This window comes from Polistes dominula, unplaced genomic scaffold (assembly GCF_049000335.1).
Source record: "Polistes dominula isolate Pdom_NZ unplaced genomic scaffold, Pdom_raw_medaka contig_16, whole genome shotgun sequence".
NCBI lineage: Eukaryota > Metazoa > Arthropoda > Insecta > Hymenoptera > Vespidae > Polistes > Polistes dominula.
Window position 1 is genome coordinate 6,400,926 of NW_028301040.1, and position 23,087 is coordinate 6,424,012.

The following is a 23,087-nucleotide window of genomic DNA, read 5'->3' on the forward strand; positions in this document are numbered from 1 at the left end:
ATTTAAACAATAATAATAACAACAAAATCAAATAAAAGAAGAAGAATGAAATTTCTCTTGCGCAGCTAATAATTCGCCCTATCGAGCTGTTCACTCGTGTGAACTCAACGGAAAGATAGAAACTTGTGTGTTGCATGTTACGTTTGTACTTCATGTGTGTATATTAGAAAAAGAAGTTAAGTTAAGGAGAGAGAAAAAGGACGAGAAAGAGAAAAAAAGGGTAGAAAGTGAGAGAACGTTTGTGTTGTGTGTGTGTGTTGTGTGTGTTGCATGCATATGTTAGAGAGAGAAAGAGCGGTGTCTCACGGGCGGGGCCCGTAGAACGAAAGAGATAGGAATAAAACGGAGAGAAAGAGGGGAGCCTGAATCCCGCAGCGTAAAACTAAGCATGCCACTCGTGGCGTCTCAGTCGCAGGATCGCACGCGCATCGTCAACGCAGCGGCGACTGATTCTCCTTCCACTTTTACCGGTCATCATCGTCACACAAACACATACCAACATTTACACGTCAAGTTTATCACCACGATCATTCTATGTATCATACATATGGTATATATAATCATATATATAGAACTTTGCTTCTTATAGTGAGAGAAAGAGAGAGAGATAGTGAAAAAAGTATTGGAAAAGGAAAGATAAGGTGAGAAAAAAGGAAGAAACAAAGTAGAAATATATATATATATACATATATCTACTTACACATATACACCCATATATATCCCTTCTCTGTTTCTCTCGATATTATTGAACGGGTTAAGTTCGTCAGGGCGAGAAAAGAAAAAAAAACATTGTACGAGAAAGGTTATATATATATATTGTTTCTGTTTCTGTTTTACTCGGTTCTCAAAACGTGGCGCGTGATTTTCTTCTAAAGAAACACACACGACATACGTATGTAAGTTTTGAGGTTAGGAAGAGTCAGACTTTTTCATTCGTAAATTTTTTCTCATCGTATTTTATCATTTCAAATTATTGCTCGATTTAATCTCGATGTGTTTTATTTAGAAGAAACAAAGTAGTGTTTGTTGTTACGCAAAGAGAAACTGCAGGTGTGTGTTGTTTAGTTTTTCATATTCGGACGCGCCCGCGCACATGTTAGAAGGAATAAAAGAGAGAGAGAGAGAGAGAGAAGGGTAGACAACAGAGAGGGTAGGTCATCGTGTAGAGAGTAGTAGAGACGTCGCTTGAATCGAAACACTGCAGCCTGGTGAGACTAAGACGAACGACAACGAGCAACGAAGACACCATCAACATCGATAGAAACGAACTGAGTTTAAACGTTGAAGAATTAACAGTGTGCGAGAGGAAGACAGAGAAAGCGAAAAGGGGTACACGACCGTTGGTTATGTTCCATTGGAAAGAAGAAGAGACTGAGAGAGACTTAATGCCTTAGGATAGAAGAAGAAAACAGCAACATTCTATAAGTCATACCAATGACGTAAGGTAACGGATCTTTTGTTGTTTATCTTTATTTATATATTTATTTATATATTTGTTTTCTTAGAATATAAATATGTGTCGTCTGATCCTACTGTTGCTCTTATGATTATTGATTTATATATATATTCGAAATTATAAAGTTAATGATGCGTAGGATTATTTCAGATCAATTATTGATCATCTTTTATAGCTGTGGGTAGACATTTTGGGTAGGTTTGAAGTAGTAAAAGATACGTTTTATATATTTGTGTGGGTGTTGTGTATGGTGTGAGTGTATGTGTCGGGAGTTCAAGGAGAGGTTAGGTTTTTCGTTTTCCCTTTTGTATTTGCGTGTCCGAACTTATATGTCTTTCTTCAATTTTGAAGCATTAAAGTCACCAATCTATTTGTTAATTTTTAATCAACGATATTTTGATGCGATGCAATACATGCAGTTGATATAAATCGATATTTCATTAGGTTCCTTTCTCGTGTAACCAGATACGGGATAAATTCATGTAATATATGTGCTCGTATCGATTCTTTCAGGTCACGTACGTTAAAAGGACTATGTCTATCTCTATCTTATGTATTTTCTTATTAAATTTAATTATCTTTCGTAACAAAGAGTTGGTCTTTTGACTCTCTAGGTCATTTGCATTGATAATTCTATGATAATCTTATTTTAGTTTATGTTTTTAAAAGATATATGTTTGTGTATGTGTAAGCTTTGATCTGTAGGATGTATTTAATCTATTAATTGCCATAACCTTTAATGTTTTAAGACGCTCCTTTTGTAGTTTCAAGGAAATTATTGTCCCGCATTGCGATGATAAATTCCCTACGGTTGTTAGATAAATTTAGCTATAATTTTCCTCTTGTCGGTATTTAGAGAAGCTTCATTAAAGTAAATTAAAGGCTAGCCTTCGTCGAAGCGCGTAGATTTTCAACGAGTATCTCTTGGTTGGCTTTGTGTATAGCATAGAGTTCGTTATTAAATTTAAAGATCGTCTATCCTCGTGCTGTACGATCGTTAGAGATTATTTTCTTTATTGTGTAACTGATCTTCGTACAGTAATACTTTGGATACTACTATGTTGTTACGATAAAAATCGGAATTTGTTCGATATAAAAGAAAAAAAAATAGAAAAACATGGCATGAGTCATACGTGTATACAACACAAGTAATTTCAAATTAAACATATATATGGCAAAGAAACAGAAGTAACGTTAGATCTCGTATTATCTTATGATAATTATCAAATATGAATCAACACAATTTTCTTTGCTCGTTGAACGAATCTTGTAAGAGTAATAATGCATCAAATATTCGATGTTATCATTTGATAATAATTCGAGGAGTTATGATAAAAATTGGAATTAATTTGATAATGAAAATGTTTATTATCACAAACAACAAAAAACCAGTATGAGACGTTACTCATACATGCACACACACACAAACTAATCCAAAATAGAAGAAGAAGGAAAAAGAACCGAGAGAGATGATTAGCATTGAAATACAAAAATGACTTCGTAGAGAAAGAGAGTGAATAACCTAAAATTACATTAGAGCTTTCATTTATTATACGCCCTAAAGTAGAAAAAAAAGAAGAAGAAAAAAAAGAGAAAACAAAGATAGATAGAAAAGTTTTCTTCTTTTTTTTTTTTTTTTAATTTTCATGTTGCGTTCTTAGAGGATCTCAATTATAATTGAGAAATAGCGGCACGTAAGAGCAGTTGTTGTTGGAGAGGAGGAACATCATCTCTTTTATAGAGAAACTTGGTGGTGCGTTTCTTACACATAGACACACACACATATTTGATTTTATTTGAGCGTGTGTAAAGGCACTTTATCGAGTAGACGTCGACGTAAACATACGGAACGTGTAGAAGCCGCGCTTTGGATGGGTATATGTTTGTATGTGTGTATATATGAAAGATATATCTGTACAGAGAAAGAGAGAGAGAGAGAGAGAGAGAGAGAGAGTAGTAGAGTCAGAGTCGCGCACGGAAACGTGACGGTCTCGTACTACCTGTTATGCTCAGACTCGTTCCCACGGTTCACGCGTGGCTTTCGAGCCCCGTGTGTCCGACCCGTTTCTCTAGCGTGCGTGCGTGCACCAAGAGTTAGGGATATTCGTGAGAGAACCCTAACGCCGAATTAGTTTTCTTTCTTTCTTTCTTTCTTTCTCTTTCTTTTTTTTTTCATTTCATTTCATTTCATTTCATTTATCTTTGTATTCAGGTATATTACGTATATTGAGAGAGAACATTTTTTTCTTGTGTTTTTTTTTTTTTTTTTATGAATCTACCAATTGGTCTCTAATGCTTTTTTTCTATATGTCAATCATTAGTTATTTTTTTGGTCTCTTTTTTTTTATTTTGCTTCATTTTCTCATTAGAATTATTGACAATTGTTATGTATTATTTTTGATTAATTATTTGAATTTATTAAATAATTGAACGTTGAGATTGTAGAAAGATCTTGAGGAGAAGATACAGTTACAGTTCGAGTTCCCATAGGATTATTGAGTGGAAATTTATCTTGTTTTTTTCTTTTGTATGAATTAATTTCTAATCAATTTGAACATCATTTTGTACTATAATAACATCTAATTGTAAGTACTTAGTTTATATATATAAAAGTATATAGAAGTTGTCCTTATCGAGATACAACGGTCAGGAAATATTGCGTATCTACGATGTTAGCGAACCACCAATCCGATTATTCCCTGCTCGACGAACCGTAAAAAAGCCTGAGTCACGAGTTCGAAAATGTCGTCTGGTGGACTCTTTGAAAATACTCGTGAGAGAGAGAGGAAATATCCCGTTTAGTGGAAAGTAGAAAGATAAACGCGACCACTCTAATGGTTCTCCGCGGATTACTCTACTCCTTCGATAAGGAAAAAAAAGAAAAATAAAAAGAAAAAGGAGAAGATCAGCAGTAGCAGCAGCAGCAGCAGCAGCAGCAGCATCAGCAGCAGCTTCATGTTGGCCTATCTGCATGGGAGCTTGGTGACTCACGAGGCCTTCTAAAAGTAGCCGTTTGCCGATAAACAGGCTCTCCTATCGCCAGGAGTCACGTCCATCTTGAAAAACTCACGGATGTTTTGTATAAAAAAAAGCATGTCCATCATTTCTTTCGTTAAAAAATATTATATATACCGTGATATAACTAATCATTATTTTTCTAACAAGAGATAAGGCTTCACAGCAAAAGGATCACTTAACGTTCAAAACACACAAATAAAATGATCGAATAATCAATGAACCAATAAACCTTAACAAGTCGATCTAATAAAAGTCCACATTCGTTGGTGCGTAAGAAAGTGAGAAAGTATAATAAGATAATCAAAAGAAATGGAAAGGAAGTTGTTGGTGTTCGGAGTTACGTTTCATCGATCCTTAGAGGTTGTAGTAGTTTTATCAAGCTGCTTCGTCGAATAGAAACCACCTCTCCTCCTTCATCTTTTAACATCTCGAAAGCCTAGCAGGAAATCGCGAGAAAGTGCATAATGCGGCTTCTTGGGGAAGAAAAATATTCAAACGGGAAGTATTGAGTCACATAGTAGAGAGAGTTACGCAAAACCTTTCACGGTGGTTGGATCAAAGAAATTACGGAGGAATAGTCTCTCCTCTCTTTCCCCTCACTTTACCTTTCTCCCACCTTCTTCTCCTTCCCCCTTTTCCTTCTTTTCTTGTACACACACACGCGTATGCTGCGTGTGCACTCGAATTGAACGAGACGCAGATCTTGATAAATTCGTCGCTTTCTCTCTCGTTACCTTCATTATTTTCGTATCTTCCTTTTTTCGTGTTTGTTAGATAGAAATATGTAGTGTGTATGTATATCTGTCTCTGTGTGTCTGGCCATGTGCAATCATGCAGAAAAAAACCTGCATCATTCTTACTTGCTTGCTCGTTAATTCTTTCATTCGTTCGTTCATTCGTTCGTTCGTTCTTCTTTAAAAACGTGAACAAAACTCGTCCTATTTTTTTGAACAAAATTGTTTTTTTCATCTTTTATTATTATCGTATAATCCCTAGAAACGACCTAGAGTTTGAAATCCAGTTCTAGAGTTATCCGCGTATTACTAGGTTGCTTATATCGTACTTCCTACCTACCTAGCCTAATTGCAACTTGATGGTCTGGAAAGGATGAGATTTGATTAGAACAAAAAGGAGGCTACTAACAAGAGAGGGTTATGACGATTCTTTTCTTTATTCTACTTTACCCTATTCTATTCTATTCTATTCTGTTCTATTCTATTCTATTATATTCTATTCTACTCTACTTTAATTTTTGTTCTCTTCATCCTCTTTCGTAGAATTATCGAGTTATTACGTATATCTAGAAACGTGGAAATCGTTCTTCGATAATGTAATAGTCCTAGTGAATAGGAGGAGAGTATTACGTTTTTAGTTTGATAGAAAATATAACAAATATATTTCTTATGTGTATCATATTTTGATTTAATTACAAACTTAGGCAAGGAACGTTTTCAAAAGTAATTACCCATTTCGTAAATTTAAAAGTTTCCATCGAGATTTAAAAAATATTGTTAATTGAAATACCGACAGAGTAAACAAAAAATAACAAAAATATTTGATTATATTAGTTATTTTTTTATTTTATTTACAATATGGAATAGAATTTGTTGATAGGTTTAATATATATATACACATATAACTGACCTGAGAGTATAAAGAAAGAAAGAAAGAAATATTATCCCGAAGTTGAGTTCATCCAGACAGGTAGTCTTTAAGTTCGCTCGTGCTTGGGAGGTTTGGCCGATCGGTTTGCTTTGAGCTAAGTCTTCTCTCTTTCTTCGGGCGTTCATCTTTATTCTTTTCTTTATTCCTCTTTCTTTCTCCCATCTCTACCCCATCTCTACCATTTCTCTCGTTCCTTCTCTTTTCTTCCACATGAAAGACGGAATCGCGTGACCGCCTACCTACCTACCTGCTAACTTCAAATTACTTTCTTGGAAGAAGTGAGGAATACCGTTTCCCACACCAACGTGTTTTTCAAGACCCTATCTTCTTCCTTCTTCTTCTTCTTCTTTTCTTCCTTCTTCTTCTCATGTACTTCCTTCTCACCCGATAATAATAATTTCGACTTCATGAAAATTGTCTCCCTATTGTTTTTTTTCTTATGGCGTCTCCGTGATCCAACTTATCTACCAAATATTTCTCACTATTTTTCTTCACCATATCTTATTCACCCTAAAAAGGGCTCTTCTCTTCACTTTATTATCCTGCATTTTATTTATTTTTATCCCTCTCCCCTGTCCCCGCTTATAACATCGTTCCGCAATCGTCAAGTTGATTTGGTAATTTTTTTTTTGCGGAATATCGCTTACGAAAATTTAGGTCGAATAAAATTGTGAAAAGAAGAGCACATTTATATCTCGTTGTGTTATGAAAAATAAGAAAAAAACAATATAAAAAAGGGGTATTCTTATCTGTAGAGTCGTTTGAACAATAAGTTTTTATCAGTTTTGTTAGCAAAATTTCACGACTGGTAGATGAAAAATAAACATTTTTTTTTCTTGATAAAAAAGAAGAATCTCATATTAGATTTTGACATGAGTGGGCAGCAACATGTGTATATATATATACAAAATGTAACAAAAATACGTTAGCAAAACTTAAGAAATGGATTCCTTATAACATGGAAAAGAAAAACAGGCTAGATCAACATCAATCATACGGAAATGCTTAATTTCTCTCAGTTGCTGCGCAAGACTTTTCAAGTATCGTCTTATTTATAAGTGGTAGTTCAATTTTCTTCTTTAATTGTAAATATGCGGAATCCATTAGCGATATTTTTGTTACATCCTGAATAGAAATGTGTACGAGTGGTTTGTAAACGTTTAAAATATTCAGCAATGATAATCAAAGGAAGAGATAGAAAAAGATATCTCGTTTCTCGATCGTAGAAAAAAAATGAAATGAGCGTTATGTTTTCGTGAAAATATTATTAACTAAGTAGCTAAGCTGGTTGTGGTTGTATCTCGAATAGAAAATTACAGTTAAACCGTTAAAGTCGTCGGAAAGGCAAGACAATCCGTAATATTCTGTAGCCGCGTCGTTAAATCCGCCAACGGTTCGCGTTATTCACCTTTATGGATACTTAAGCATAGTTTTCATGCCTTGCAACAACCACCATGATACCACCAACCAACACTGTCCCTGGCTCATTGGATCAAATCGCTTTTTATTTAGTTTTTTTTCCTCTTTATCTCTACTTTCCACAGGGCTCGTTATTGAAATTAATTTCAGGATTCTATTTTCTTTTTTTTTTTTTTTTTTTATTATTACTTTTTATCCTTGATAAGATAATGTTATATATCGGCTTGACCTATATACAGTATTGCATTTATTATATCCAATTAAATAAAGCCACAATTATTAATTTTTCAAGTAATAATTAAATATCTATTATATGATTACACGTTACATTGATGTTTACAAAAGAAATATTGAAAATCTCGACATTAATTATCATCGCCAACTGGTGCGATAACGGATGATCGTAATGACTATCATTTCAAATGTAATTTGGCGTGATTCAAAATTAGGGCAATCGATATAACAGTGTGTATTCATTGTGCTGTCGGTAAAAACACAAAAAAAAAGTATCCTTTACGAGATGATATTTTGTTATAAAATCCATGCAACAATTAACCAAGTTTACAGTTTCAAACCAAATCGGATTATTTTCGTGAGAGCTTTATTATTATCATTATATATATATATTTTTTTTTTTAATTAACGAATTTTGTTAGGGGATTACATAGTAGTACGATCTGTTTTTCTTTGTATTTTTTTTATTTATTCATTTGTTCATTTAATTTACGTTTTTAGATGAATTCAGTTCGAATAATCCTTTGCGGTGATAGGTAGTGGTAGCACGTGATTTGATTGATCTCGTCTAGTTTTATTTTTAAGCGACTTGCCGGCCAATAAATTTCCTAAATGGCCGTCGTACACGAGCGCGTGCACCACCTTGTCGTAAGTTTATTCAAAGAGTATATGGTACTCTTTACGATTAAACGAGAGGAGAGTCCTCGACATTTTTAAGATCGTCGTGATTGCACACGCTTGTTAAAGTGCAATCCTTAATTACTGGAAATGGTTACACGGCGTGAGTTTATCAATAAGTCAAGTTCTTCAAATGAAGGCATATAACCTCACTCTCTTTCTTTCTTTTTTATTTATTTGTTAATATTATTATAATTATCTTTTTTTTAAGTTACAATAAAAATAGCAGAATAGTAGACCATAATAAACATTCTTTTTTTTTTGTTGGTATGTTTTTTGATGACGGTCGAGTGGGGTCCCCGGGTATCTTAAATAAAACATAGTAGGAGCTTAGAAAGCTTTTATTTGAATGGGCAGTCATAGTTAAAGAAAAGAAAAGAAGAGCACGTCGAGTGACACTCATCGTGCTCACGTCGTGTTGGTAGCTCGACAAATACCTCCAAGTACCCTTTCGAGGTGCCCTTAGTGTCCACGAAAAAGAATGCGAGTGAAGAGGAACTCGTCTTTTGTTATCTCGCCTCTTTTTCACGGTAATCAGTCTGAAATTCGTGCATCTGTACAAATATACGTATTATAAATGTATGATGCATATATATGGACAAATTTAAAAGCATTTGCATTATGTAAATGACAGTATTAGAGATCAAAATAATAAAATGAATAACGTGGGTATAATCGTATTGATTTATGCAACAAATAAATGACCGGAAATTTCAAATTGAAAATAATTTCAAAATTGTGCCACACGGCACAATTTGGTTCCAATAAAATTATTAGGAGAGCAGCAAAATAAAACAATATTGAATTTCATATTATCATCACGCTATAATTATAAGTTAATAAATTAAAGTTAAATGACACGATTAATTTGATTTGACTAATTTATATTATTTGAATCCCATAAAAGTATTTGTTGGAGTCGTGTGGTGCTTACACAACTCTTCGAATCGAATACACTCGCTCACATAGTTACTATAAAAGTGCATACGTGTATCTTTGTATATATACATAAGTTTACAGTGACGAGCATGGCGGTCGTCGGAGTTCTCGTTTCTCGAATACGTTCCACTTAACAAAAAAGCATGAATGAACTACACGTTCACCACGGACAGTAGTCAGTCAACGGTGATCGTTCGAGCGTAAGAAACACTACTCCTTTTTCCTTCGAAAGACGCGGGAAAATCGTTCCTACGTGAGCAAGTCACGGCCGCATTATCAGTACGAAGAAAGTTTTATTACAATGATATATAGATGGAATTTTATAAGAAAATCATTTCTAACAAATAAAACGAAATTTCTCGATTTAATTCTAATACCAACTTTCCAAATTTCATTATGTATACAATTTCATTTATGCATATTCATTTGTTCATTCTATTACAAAATTTGTTTATTCATCAGAGATGAATTAGAAACTTTTCAAACAATCCAACATATTTATTAACCACCATACATATATAATTAATATATATGGATTTATTATACAAGTTAGAAACAAGTATTCGAGGTCAGCAAATTAGGTAAAGATAGGATCAGCATTTTTTAATGTTACAAGTAAGATTGGCTTGAGGTATAGAAGAGATAGCTCGGTGTCTTTCTTTTAACCTTGTCACTTGCTACACGTTGAAGAGTTCTCTGAGATGTAAGGAGGAGGAGGAGGAATAGGAGGGAGAGGGAGGAGAAAGATAGCGTTGATTCCAGGACGAACGCGATTAACTGTAAAAATATCGAGGACGAGCTAATCTCTCGTGAAACTTGGCGCGTGTCCGATTCGTCGTAATGGTGGTGGTACGCTGTTGTACTGTTGTTGCTGTTGTTGTTGTTGTTGTAGTAGTAGTAGTAGTAGTGTAGTGAGGTGTGCGTTTCTTAGTTTGGTCGGTTGTTTGCAGGTGTATCAGAACGCCCCAGGGTACCTTTACAGAAGGGAAAAGAAAAGAATGAATCTTTCATGAGCCACTTCTCTCTTCTATCTTTTTCTTTCTCTTATGCACACCTTCGCTTTTCTCTCGCAAAATCTAAGAGGATTTTAACGTTTTACGTACAACAACTATTGTATATGCATGTTCCTTCTTTCTTTTTCTTTTTCTTTTTCTTTATTTCTTCCCCTCTATTTATTACATATAACAGCAGGTATCTCTTTGCATATGAGGTGTAATAAGCGTGTATGCTACCGTTTCGAAAGATTCGAGCGTGCTTGAGAAGCCCTTCTCAAACGAGAGTTTAACGAACCGACCTTTTGAGACAGAAACAGAGAGAGAGAAAGAGAGAGAGGGATCCATGGAATATACGTTTGATCCTTTTTCAGTCTCCAAGCTGTGAGAGCGTATTACATTCGAGTCTCTCGTCGCATCGTTTCTTACGTAATTGTATATCCTTCAAACTAAACACACAACCAACCATTGTTTCTTCCTTTCTTTATTTTCTTCCTATGATAGCATCTAAATGATTTTGAATCGATAATACAGAGATGATTATTATTAACTCGTTTAATTTATCTAATTTTATTTCTATGTTAAAGTCGTTAAGGTTTTTATTTGCCGATAAACCAGTATCATTAACTTTCGATCTGTCTTCATTTTACATGTTTAGATCTACGATTAATAATATCGTTCATTAAATTTAGTTTCTAATCTTGAATTTATTCGACAAGTGATAATTTCTAATTGATAAGAGAAAAACATTTAATAGAAAAATGATACTTTAATAGATAAAAATAAAATTAACGAGAAAGTTTCTCCTATCTTTTGTATCTAATTTAATATCTATTTATGGAGGGTAGAGGTAAGGAGAGTAACATCTCTATATATGAAAAGTGTCCGTCGAAATGCATGCAATTCGGGTGGCGCCACAGTACGCAGAGTGTCAATTTAAAAGTAAGTGCCAAATATTATTAGAGTAGGATTGAGAAATAAACAAGGAACACAAATTTCACAATACAAATTTTACCCATAACTGTTTTGTTATTCACATACTTTTTCATAAAATTAAATGATAAAAAATCAATAAACGTACTATTCACAGTTCACGAAATAAAATCACTCTAGCTACACGTTTTCTCATAATAATTCTTTAAGGTTATATTTACTACATTATTACATAACTCGGCATACTTCAATTTCCTTACAATTGCTACATTCATACCATACCTTTTGTCTACACCAGCGCCATTCTGGAAGGTTTTTGAACTGTTATTGATAGAAAACGCTGGACACTTTTTCACATTTTCTCCCAAAGGGGTGTTACTCCTTACCTCTACTCTCCATAATCTATTAAATGACAATTGAAAAAAGAACAAAAAATGTACGCCATGTTGAAAGGAAGACATTTTCCCTATGTTCGATATTATCGCCATCTTTTTTTCCCTTTAACCTAAGTTGAAACTTGTTTGAACTCGTCTGAACGTGTCTGAATCTTTGGAAAGAATTGTCGGAGAGCATCCGAATTTCTTAGAAAACATTTCTCGTTCTTCCGGAGCATCTACGGGTCGCACTTTTGTGCTATTCAAGGCATTTCGAAGAATCACTTAAGAACTCAGCTATTTTCACTCCCCAGGAGAGCTAAGCATGCTTTTCTTTTCCGCGTTTCTTCGACTTTTTTCTAGTTTACGCCTCGCAAACCGCTTCCTGCATCTTAAATTTCATTCTTCTCTCTTTTTCCCTTTTCTCTGTGTGTTATGTGTGTTTATTTTCTTTTACATTTCTTTTTCTTTCCGTCCTATTTATAACTACAAACATTTTATTGTCGTACAATCACACACATTACATTCTATTTTATGCTATTGTTCAATTTTTTTTTTTTTTTTAATAAAATGGGTCAGAAATTTTCTATAGACCTCTAATTTGTGTTACAATCTTTTTTCTTTCTCGAATTCGTATTCGTCATGTAATTTATGATCATTTAAATCGATTGTATTCGATTTATCAATCTTACAGCAACCATAATCACACGTGTCCTACCATATACCTTATGTATGTAAGAATATACAGTAAAAGAAGAAAATTTCTATCGAATTCTTCGCAAGCCTCATGAAATTCTTTCTTTTTTCAATTTTTTTTTCCTCGTTTACTTTCACCGCGATTGTTTTCAACGATTCTCTCACATTATATCTTTCAAATCGCTCGTTATAACGCCCGCGCAGAAACATTTTCACTGTAATGATTTTATCGCTACTACCGTGTGTTACACACACCACGATAAACACCGCGAAAATGTACATTGTTCGATCGTTAACTTGCTACACAACACATTCCTTAAAAAATAATTTGACGAAAAATCATTTTCTTTTACTTTATCGTATTATAATAATCATTCGTGCAGTTAATAACACTGAATTCCAAGTTTCTTAGCTACATTAAAAAAAAAACACAAAAATATCCCATATTATTTATCGAGATTCGATGAAAAACTTTGATTAGAAGGAGCTACGAATTAGAGGTCAAGCGGAATGAGGTCAGGCAAGCAAGTTTTTTTCTTTTTTTACTAATCAAAGATATGCAAATTATAAGTAACACAAAAAGAAGACAAAACAAAAGAAAAAAATAGAAGGAGATTAGATTAGGAAAAGTAAATTTAGTGATTCCATTTTTAGTCATTCCAACAATGGCGTATTAGAATACCTCGTGTAAAAGCTATCCTGGGATTTACTCAAACATCCCTCGTACAATTTGAACTATCTTTTATAGAATAGGTTAACCTAATTGGTTGATCGGTGTTTCTAGATGACGTCATTCTCGGTACTCAAATAGATAAACGTTGAAATAGATGAAATTGATGAAATTTATTCGTGCATCTGGTGCTTGCGTTCCCAAGAGTCCGCCATTATATAAATGAAAATAGCACACGCGGATGGGTATCGATGGGGTTGATCGATAGATCATCGATAGATCATCGATAGATCATCGATAGATAGATTTATAATCTCTGTTAAGATCTCGGGTCAATTCCTTCGTGACATCATCGTCGTATTTGTAGGAACGGCCTCAACGACCTCGCGGCACTGTTGGCAAACGGCGAACAAGGCCGACTACTTCGCCACATGTAACTTTTACTTATTCCGCAGGAGCACCTACGTTTCACTCGCAACGGATCGCGACCGAAAGGAGCATTAATCACCGGAGAGCCTTCGACTTAAAGGCAACCTCCTGTCGACGGTATTCGAGTAACTCCGCTTTCAAAGGACATGGAACACTTGTTCAACGAGTTTCATTCGAGAGTCACATTTTTCGGACTATTTTTTCTTTTTTTCTTCCGTCTTGTTAAGTCATCATGATTCTATTCTTGTAATTAGAACAGAATTTCAAATAATTAAAATATTAGTGACGTTAGAAAATGTAGTTTACCAACGTGGAATAGTAATCCTCCATTTCACCTGGAACTACCTGATCCCTTTGCATATCCAGTAGGGTACCTGAGTATTTACAATGTTTCGGGTCATCTAGATTTTTAAAATGATGTATCATAAAACAGTTATAAAATCAGGGCCATGAAGGGCCATCTTTAATCCCTTGACAATAACGAATTGCGTATAGGTAACAGGGTTTATGACAATGCGTATCGGATTGCCGATAGGTGTTCCCTTCTTTCCTTTTAACCCATTTTTTTTCTTATACTAATATTAATAAAAATACGATGTCCCATATATATATAGAACCTCCTATGCATATACATAAAACCCAGTTTCTTCTCATAATCTGCAAAGAAAGCAAATCGATTTTGTGCAGACAAAGAGAAAGACTTTCCGTGTCGGTTCACTGCTTCGAATTATTAAATTCGAGCTGGAGATATATCAGTGAGTTAGAAAAATGTAAGATTTATCGTTGAAATAGACATATATGCGTCCTAACGTAATACAAGTAAATACATACGTATAAAGTTTGAAACCGGTACCCAATAGGGTCCATCGTATACACGTTCACTGTTTTTCCGAGCTCTAGCAAACGGATTCGCGGCACACAACAGCTTGAGATTAATGCGCATGACTTGCCATTTGTAAAAGCTCCGAAGCCGAAGGCGGCATTTGTCGTGCTCTCTCTCTCTCTTTCTTTCTTTCTTTCTTTCTCTTGTATTTAGAAACCGGTTAGACCAGATACCGAATATATAAAAGGAAAGACGTTTTAAAGTACTTTCCCGTTAACCAACGTGAAGCGGTGCGTCACATTTACCACTTCTTCTTCTTCTTATTATTATTATTATTATTTTTTTTCTTTTTCTTTTTTTCCTTTTTTTTTTTGTTACATTCTTTTTTATATTATTTTCTTATCCTTTTATGTTTCAGCCCTTTTTATAAGTTTTTTTTTCTTCTTTGTTACTCCACCTATACAACTTTTTCCCTTTTTTTGCCTTGTTTGAAATACGTAGTCATAAACCAATCATCGTCGTTTACCACGACCCTCTTCGACCTGAGCGCACTCTTACGACGCAAACTTTCTAATATCCCCCACGTGACTTGTCCCATCCGGGACGAGCGCCATTTTCAAACATTTGCCGAGGGAACATTTGAAACGTGTTGGCTAATCGAGAACTAATCGATCTTAAACGACAACGTCGTTTGGATAGTAACTCTTATAGCTGTCATTTCAATCGACGAGAAAACGAAAGTGGTTTCGTTCTGGAGAAGTCGTTTCGAACAACTTTTTTTTTTCTCTTTTACTTCTTTCTTCTTTTCCCTCCTTTTCTCTCTTTCTCCTTTTCTCTCATTCTTAAGTTATGTCGACACGTAAGAAAAAAAACTTGTGATAAATCACTTTATGAAATACGTGTTACCTCGAATCGAGAATAATTCATTTCCTGTGCGAGTTGAAAAAAGAATTTTAAATGAAAAAATTTAACGTAAGCACGTGGTTAACCTTTAATTCATTATGAATTCGTATAGAGCTCGACTATTTTGTAAAGCCCTTACGCGTCCATTAGAATTTTTAGTTAATAATAGTAAAAAAAAAAAATCTTTAATTTCCTGCCTTGGTTGAGATGTGATTTTGATTTTATATATCTCAACTGAAAATGTGTAGAAAAATAAATGACTACAACGACATTGTGTGTCGTGAGGTTTTTTCTAGACGTTCCAAACGATCAGTTCGAAAGTTACTCGTCGAAGAAAGAAATAGAAAGAAATGTTAAACATTCGGTCGCGAGTGATTGGTCAACTGGAAATACAAACAAGCTCTCCAATCATTCTCTTTCTTATCGTACTTATCTCAAACTGGAACTTCGAGAAATGATCTTTCTTTTTTTCCTTCTCTCTCTCTCTCTCTCTCTCTCTCTCTCTTTCTCTTTCTGTTTCTATGAAATGATAGTTAACCGAGAGTACCAATTGCACACTTCACGCTCGAGCCGGTACATATTTTACACGACACAAGTTAGCGACTTTCACGTTCGACAAAACGTCCGCAGTAGTCTTTTCTAACTAACGACTACGATTTACAATCGTAATATAAATGCATTACTCTCAATGATACATTTCAAACTGGATCTTTGTTTATTTTTAATCTCAGAAAAGTGATTTAAAACATTCAAATAAAAAATGTCATTTTATTTCAATAATATTGTCATTATATATGTAGGTTTTATTTTTATTTTTTTTTTTACTGAGAATACTTGATTACCACGTATCCATTTTTATTCATATTGTTGATTATTATGCAGAAGGCATAATCTCAATGCTTCTCGAATTACAATTATAATAAATTTGTCTTTTCTTGATTTTAGATTTGAAATCAATCTTAACGGAACTAAAGCTAGAGGAGAAAGAAATCTCTAAAGATATTACATCATATTTTGGGTAAAAACTCGGAAACAAGGGTGATAAGACACGTGACGTATTTCCAGAAGAAAGCACAAAAGGGAAAACCTGAAAAAGAAGCGAAAATGGGTGAAAAACGTGGTACGAAAGCTCTCGAGCTCTGGTGCAGACGAATAACCGAGGGTTATCCGGGTGTAAACGTACAGAACATGACCACCTCCTGGCGAGATGGACTTGCATTTTGCGCCATGATTCATCACTTTCGTCCCGACCTCATGTGAGTACAACACCTTCTTCATGAAAATAATATTTTCCTATCTCAGTAATCTTTCTGCTAAACGATTCTGTCGTCAAATTTTAATCAAGTATTTGAATTATTGACAATTAATTAAGAATAATTTAAACAAAAAAAAAACACTTATCGAAATTTCGATAAGAGGGTCAAGCAGAAATCACGTTAATGAAATGAAATGCCTTATCATCGGTATAAACGTAGTCGTAAAGTTGTCGATCGCAAATGGCTAACTACCAAACGGATTACCCCCACTGTTAGACTCTTAGTTAGACCGATGATTCATCCACTTTCGTGCTGACCTCGTACATTTGTGTTACGATGACCCTGACTACTGTCTTGGTTAGAGGACGAGTCAGCAACCGCATGATGTGCAAAATGCAGAACGGCTTCGACCTTTCCTGTAGGAACACGTTATTGAGCTATATAGTATACCAACACCTTTTACGACTTGATAAGAAACCTAAAGCTTGTTTTCCGAGACTCTTTCCAAACGATCTTTATGCATCATTCACTTCTATTTTTATGTCGGATAGATAATATCTCGAGTAAGAGAGTGTCGTATTTGTTCCGGGTAAGATTGATCGACGTCTATGTTTTATTGAAAATTCAAAATGGCGAATCCTAACCTCGAAGACATTCGTATCTTTAGAGCTTCGAGCAAATATATAAATAAAAAAAAGGAATAGAAGGAGAAGTATATTGCAGCTGTTTAAAAGAACAATGGATTCCTTTCGAAGTTGTTATCTAATTTGGCGTTCTTATATCACATGAAATATAAACACTAGGGTGAGTCAATAATTATGTCCAATGTAATGGCGTTCTTTCGTGTGTTGACTGTACTATCTACTACTATCCCTCGTATTAATATTTGCGTTCTTCCTTCTATGTCGACTTTACTGTTCTCAACAGGCCAACTTTGGCTACATTTTGTTTATCGCAATATTAACAATGACCTTCAGTCACTGTCCTAAAACTCCGTAGAAACTTTTCGGTGGGCTTATTTGTCCAGTGTTCATTTTGTTTCAAACAAACACACACCCGCACAAAGCGAAGTGGTCATTGTTAATGTCACGATAAACAAAATTGAAACAAACCGGGAATTGTTCAAACCCTGTCCTCTCCAGCCTTAGTAACAGGAAAAGCTAAAATATAAATATACGAGCAGAAAGCCGACACACAGACAAAAAATAGCATCACATTGCGGATAATTATTGACTCACCCTCGAGTAAATAAATCATGAAAGTGGTCTATCGATCACTTTCGTATTCTTCTTTATGGGGGATGATGAAATGAGAGAAAGAGAGAGATAGAAAGAGACAGATCGATACTATAGCCTAGAGCATGACGACTTTAGGGCGCCTCCGGTCACTGACATTCGAACTCGACTCTTCTTCTATTATTTGCTAAGTTTCCTTTTATTTCCTTGACTCTACTGTGTTTTTTTTTTTTTTTCCCCCTATCTACTACATCTATCAAATGTATTATATCCACCAAGTCGTAATTCTAAAGTTCATAGTTCACCAATTAGCGTAGGAACAACAAAATATATCAATTAGGAGGAAACTAGGAATTAAGGTAACATCGAACAGTTAATTAGAAGCTTGTGTTATACGATTTTCAAACGGTTTGAATATTTTTGTTCACATTTCCAATCAATGTCCAAGCAGAAATTCAATTGGTCTTTGATCGATAGTGTCTCTATCTTTCTCTCTCTCTTTCACATATACATGCACGTGTGCTGCGCTCACACGCGCGCACACACACACACACACACGGCTAGGTCCAGACAGTAGAATTCTATCGAGGAAATTTCAATTTCCTGAATCTAATCGTTAGAAAGCAAACGGATATCCTTCGTAATGCGTGTTCAAGCATTCGTTTTTCTGGTCGATAAAAAAAAATTTTTTTACTCCATGGCTTTCCTCTGTTACACTTTGTTTTTTTTTTTTTCAACAACGAAATGAGAATTTTCCTTTTTTTTCCTTTCTCAAACCATCGAGTTTAGTTTAGTTCCTTCCTTTTGTGGGGTCCTTTGAAGCCCAATCAATGGTGGACCAAAATATGGGAGAGTAATATTTTTCGATGGCAGGTTTTGCGAGAGGTGGTGGTAGCTTGGGTTGAGCTTTGAACAGGAAGATTTATTTCTTCTCAATTATTCATGAACTACGCGAAAAGATATTAAACAAAGAAAAAGAAAAAGATAAAGAGAAAAAAAAACAGAACAAAATTCTTTAGGAACTTTTTAGCTACCTTACAATTTTTTCTTTTCTTTTTTGGCTTTATATTCCGACAGAGTGAGTCTAATGTTCCCTCATCATTCGAATAAAAATAACGGATTTTTTTTTCTTTTCTTTTTTTTTACCAAAAAGAATTCAAAAATCATTTTGCATTTATAGGAATAGAAATCGTTGCTATGATAAATAGAATTCATTCGTAAAAATATAGAATTGATCGTATCATCTCTGGTATAATTTAAAAACTGTATTATATATCTTCTTTTTGGTTGCTGTGTATAAAAAAAAAAAAAAAAAAAAAATTAGAAACGCGTTTGACATAACGAGATTGTAATCCGTAACATAAATCTATGACATAGAGGAAGGCGGGACTATGAACTACGCCTTCGACTATGCGGCTACGTTAGATCGCATGACTAACGATCTATGTATTCCTGCTTTCGTTATACGTCAAAATTATTTTACTTATTCCTACGTAAGGCTCTTCAAATTATTATTATGTTTTTTGTAGGGCACTACGTCGTGGTGCGTGTACGCAACAGTGCAGTCTTTTAAAAGAAATTCAAGTTTACAAACTACATGCGTTAAACAAAAAAAAAAAGGAACAAAATAAAACAAAACATTTTCAGACCTAAATTTGTACAAACTTCTTTTTTACACTTACCCGATTAACATAGAGTACAAAAGTTTGACCTCAACCTTTTTTTTTTTTTTTTTTTTTCTTTTTTAAATATCCTTTATATAAAAATTGTATAACCCAGTTTACGGGAGAGAATATAAAATAAAAATTATCCGTGAGGCATTTGCCATCGTCATAGTAGTAGTCGCTGTGAGGTTTACCAAAAAAATGAGAGAAAGGAATTTGTCGCTATCGTTTTTCACCCTAGTACTCAGCTCATTCCGCTTTTGTAATCGATCGGGAAACAGAGCATGATAGAGAGAGAGAGAGAGAGAGAGAGAGAGAGAGAGAGAGAGAGAGAGAGGAAGGAACGTAGTACAGCATCCCTCAATGATCAAGGGAGGAAAAATGTTGTACAATCTATGCGCATGTGCGACAACACACACTTTCGCCAAATCTCTTCTCCGATTTCTTTTGCTTCTTTGTTGATTAATGGTTTTTTTTTCCTTGAGAAACAAACAAAATTTATCGCCGTACTCCATTATTCTTGTATTATTTTCAACGATATATTTCTTTTTCTTTTTCATAATTTTTATTATGAAATCCAAAAAAAAAAAAAAAGAAATGAAGGATACAGGTTATAAATTGATTCAATCAGTTTTATTTTTGTGACGCATAACGATCCAATTTTCTTTTTTTTGTTTTTATGGTTGAAATTATTAGTGAAATTAGTTACATAAAAGAGCATTTCTTATTTCGTTTGGGCAATCCTCGTTGATGACCTTTGAATTTCACCGCTCAAAGGTTCCCGCCTTTTTTCTGATCCAACTATGGCGGCGTTTACGATTGGTAAAGAAGAAGGAACACCTGTTTGGTGTTTCACTTTCACCGGTGGAAGGAGGAAGCCTTCGTTCTTTGAGGAAATTCTCACGCGATTCTCTTTCTTCCTGAATCCCTCTCTTCGCAAGTTGACTCTCCGACGTATAATCTGATGTCTTAATCTCTCGGAACGCGAGATCTCACTTTCGGATTTATCCTTGTCCTTGGAAAAAAAAGAACAATTTTCTGTCGTATTTTAAGAAAAGATAACAATCCTTCTTAATTTTATGAAACAAAAAGAAAAGAATTTCCCAACCTAAGTGGTTAAATCGAACGCGTGTTTAGTCGTCTCCCTATGCTCAGGGATATTGGAAGCTGAGAATAAAAATGGCGGCCAGAAAAAGAAGATGCAACAAAAGAAGAAGAAGAAGAAGTTTTTGCTCGAGCAATAAACGGAGAAGAGAAAAACGATAGAGAGATAGGGTTATGGCACAAAGGGGAGAGCAAGAGGAAAAGGTGGATGTGGTGTAAGGGGAAAGGGGACAGGGGGTTCGGGGTGGGTGTGGCGGCACCGGTCTGCTGGACCTCTGAGTCATCGTCTTTCGTCTTTCGTCCCAGACAAGCACGTTCGGGTCGATTGCCAAGAGTCGAAGAGCCGGTTATGCACACATACAAACACAACATATGTATAAATGAGATATAGCTATTCGTACAAGTGAGCCCCACGTGTTGTCTGTATGTGTGTGTATTCTCTATATCAGAGAAATTACTCGTAGAGGTTCTTCTTCTTCTTCTTCTTCGTCTTCGTCTTCTTCTTCTACTTCTTCTACTTCTTCTTCTTCTTCTTCTCGTAACCATTCACCGATCCCACGAACGCTACTTGAATGCGATATCCTTCGCAAACGTTCCTGATTTCAAAGCTTAACCTTTTGTATTCTTTACATTTCCTTTCTTTCTTTCTTTATTCCCTTATCCTCCTTTGTATGGAAATATAATTAGAGGAATTTTTTTCTATTGATATTTTATTATTCAAAAAGAAAAAAGTAACACGTATATATATATATAAAGAGAGGAGCTTGTTCTTCACCGGAAGTAGTCGATGTTATTGAAGATTATTGTTGCATCAAATGAATAGTTTAAATAGCATTAATTATAGTTTTAACCCTTTCGTTATAAGTATCCCTCGATTAGCAAGAAACGTTGTAAACAAAGTAAAGCGAAAATTCCAGCATATTTTTCGTTTTCCATTCTCGAAAGATCAGCTTTAGTTTCAATATCGTCGGAAAGCTGTTTCAGCATGACAAGTACGCGCTTTGCGTCGGAATTCGAGCGTAATAGTCGATCTCCTCTTCTTCCTCCTCCTCCTCCTCCTCCTCCTCCTCATCCTCATCCTCATCCTCCTCTTCCCTTTTCTACGTTTCCATCGTTTCCATATGGAGGAAGAGGAAGAAGAGAAAAAGGAGGGTTGGAGTTAGAGGAGTCATAAAAACGGTCGGAAAAATTTTTGATAGGAAGATGCGACTCGTGTCGTGTAGGAGCGAGGTCAAGTGCCAATGTCGAATGTCCTGACGACTTTCGACCTAGAATTTCATGCTCGTTGCTCGGAATGACGACGAGTAATAAGCCGACGACGGCAGTAGCTGTGCGCGTATATGCTGCATATCGATTTGCTTAAAATAGAAACGTTTTTGGTATAAGGATAACCCTCTTCCTTTGAAGAAAAAAAAAAAAAGACAAAGAAAAAAGGAGTTCAAAGAAAAAATTATATTTTACATACCTACGCGCGTAATTCGATTGGTCTAGTTCGATATCTTTTTTTTTCTTTTGCAATTTCCAATGGTTTTTAATGAAATTATTAATAAATTATCGATTAATGTGAATATTCATAAGACATTGAAATCTAATTTTATCCAAGTGATTTTTCGACAGTACGTTGGAAGAGGAGACCAATAACCAATATCCGTTCTTGTTCTTCGAATTCTATCCTCGATTTTGACAAATCGCGTATTCACTGGTTTACATCATCGTAACTGATCGATTCCACGAACAAGCCCGCATTGATTTCTATGCATCTTTCAGTAACGTTAAGTCTCCTATTTTTTATTATAGCCTTTGTTAGGAACAAGTTTCATTTGACCCTGCTGGTAGTAGTATCTGCGTAGTAATAATAAATCGCCTCTTTCCCCCCCCCCCCTATAAAATATGCACGCTTTTGTGCTAATCCTCAAAATCGTTGGATATAACTTGTCTTTCGAGTAGAGCTTCCTTTTATTAGCACAACTTTCATACGACGATTTCATACCGATATATTACGTTCAAGTTTTAGCCAATCTTTGTTGACAGTGTCAGAAATATTCTTTCAATTGGGTGGACTTGTAGTTATTACTTCGGCTAAGATTGTTTTTAAGAACAAATTTTAGAAAACAAAATTGTAATATTATTTAATGATAATAATAATAATAATAATAATAATAATAATAATAATTAAAAAAACAAAAGTTAAATTAAATGTTAATTATGAATTGTTAAAAGGTTCGAATAAAACTCCATTTGCACGACACGACAGCGACGTCAATAGCGTTTAACGTCGTTAATGAATAAAACCTTGATCTCAATCTCTTTTTCTTTTCCTTTTTTCTTCTTCCTTTTTCTTAACCTTTTGTCTTTATTTCGCAGCGATTTCAACAGCCTTAACAAGGACGACGTCTACGGGAACAACGAGCTGGCATTCAGAATTGCCGAGCAACATTTAGGAATCCCCGCTCTTTTGGACGCCGAAGACATGGCTTCCTGTTCCGTGCCCGATCGATTATCGATTCTAACCTATCTCTCGCAATTCTATCAAACCTTCAAGGGTAAGCAATTCATGATTTACAAATTGTAACTAACAAAATTATTCTTTGAATTACTT

The 23,087-nt window shown here is 34.8% G+C and overlaps 1 protein-coding gene across 1 annotated transcript in view; it reads left to right on the forward strand.

Moving 5' to 3' along the window:
- The first annotated feature begins 318 nt into the window (after nt 1-318).
- The window catches only part of MICAL-like (protein), a 37,808-nt gene continuing 15,039 nt past the window's right edge, over nt 319-23,087 (forward strand). Inside the window, 4 exon segments of the mRNA XM_089174608.1 lie at nt 319-641; nt 760-1,444; nt 16,175-16,485; nt 22,853-23,031. Of these exon segments, the coding sequence (XP_089030734.1) occupies nt 16,334-16,485; nt 22,853-23,031 (331 nt within the window). The 5' untranslated portion in view covers nt 319-641; nt 760-1,444; nt 16,175-16,333.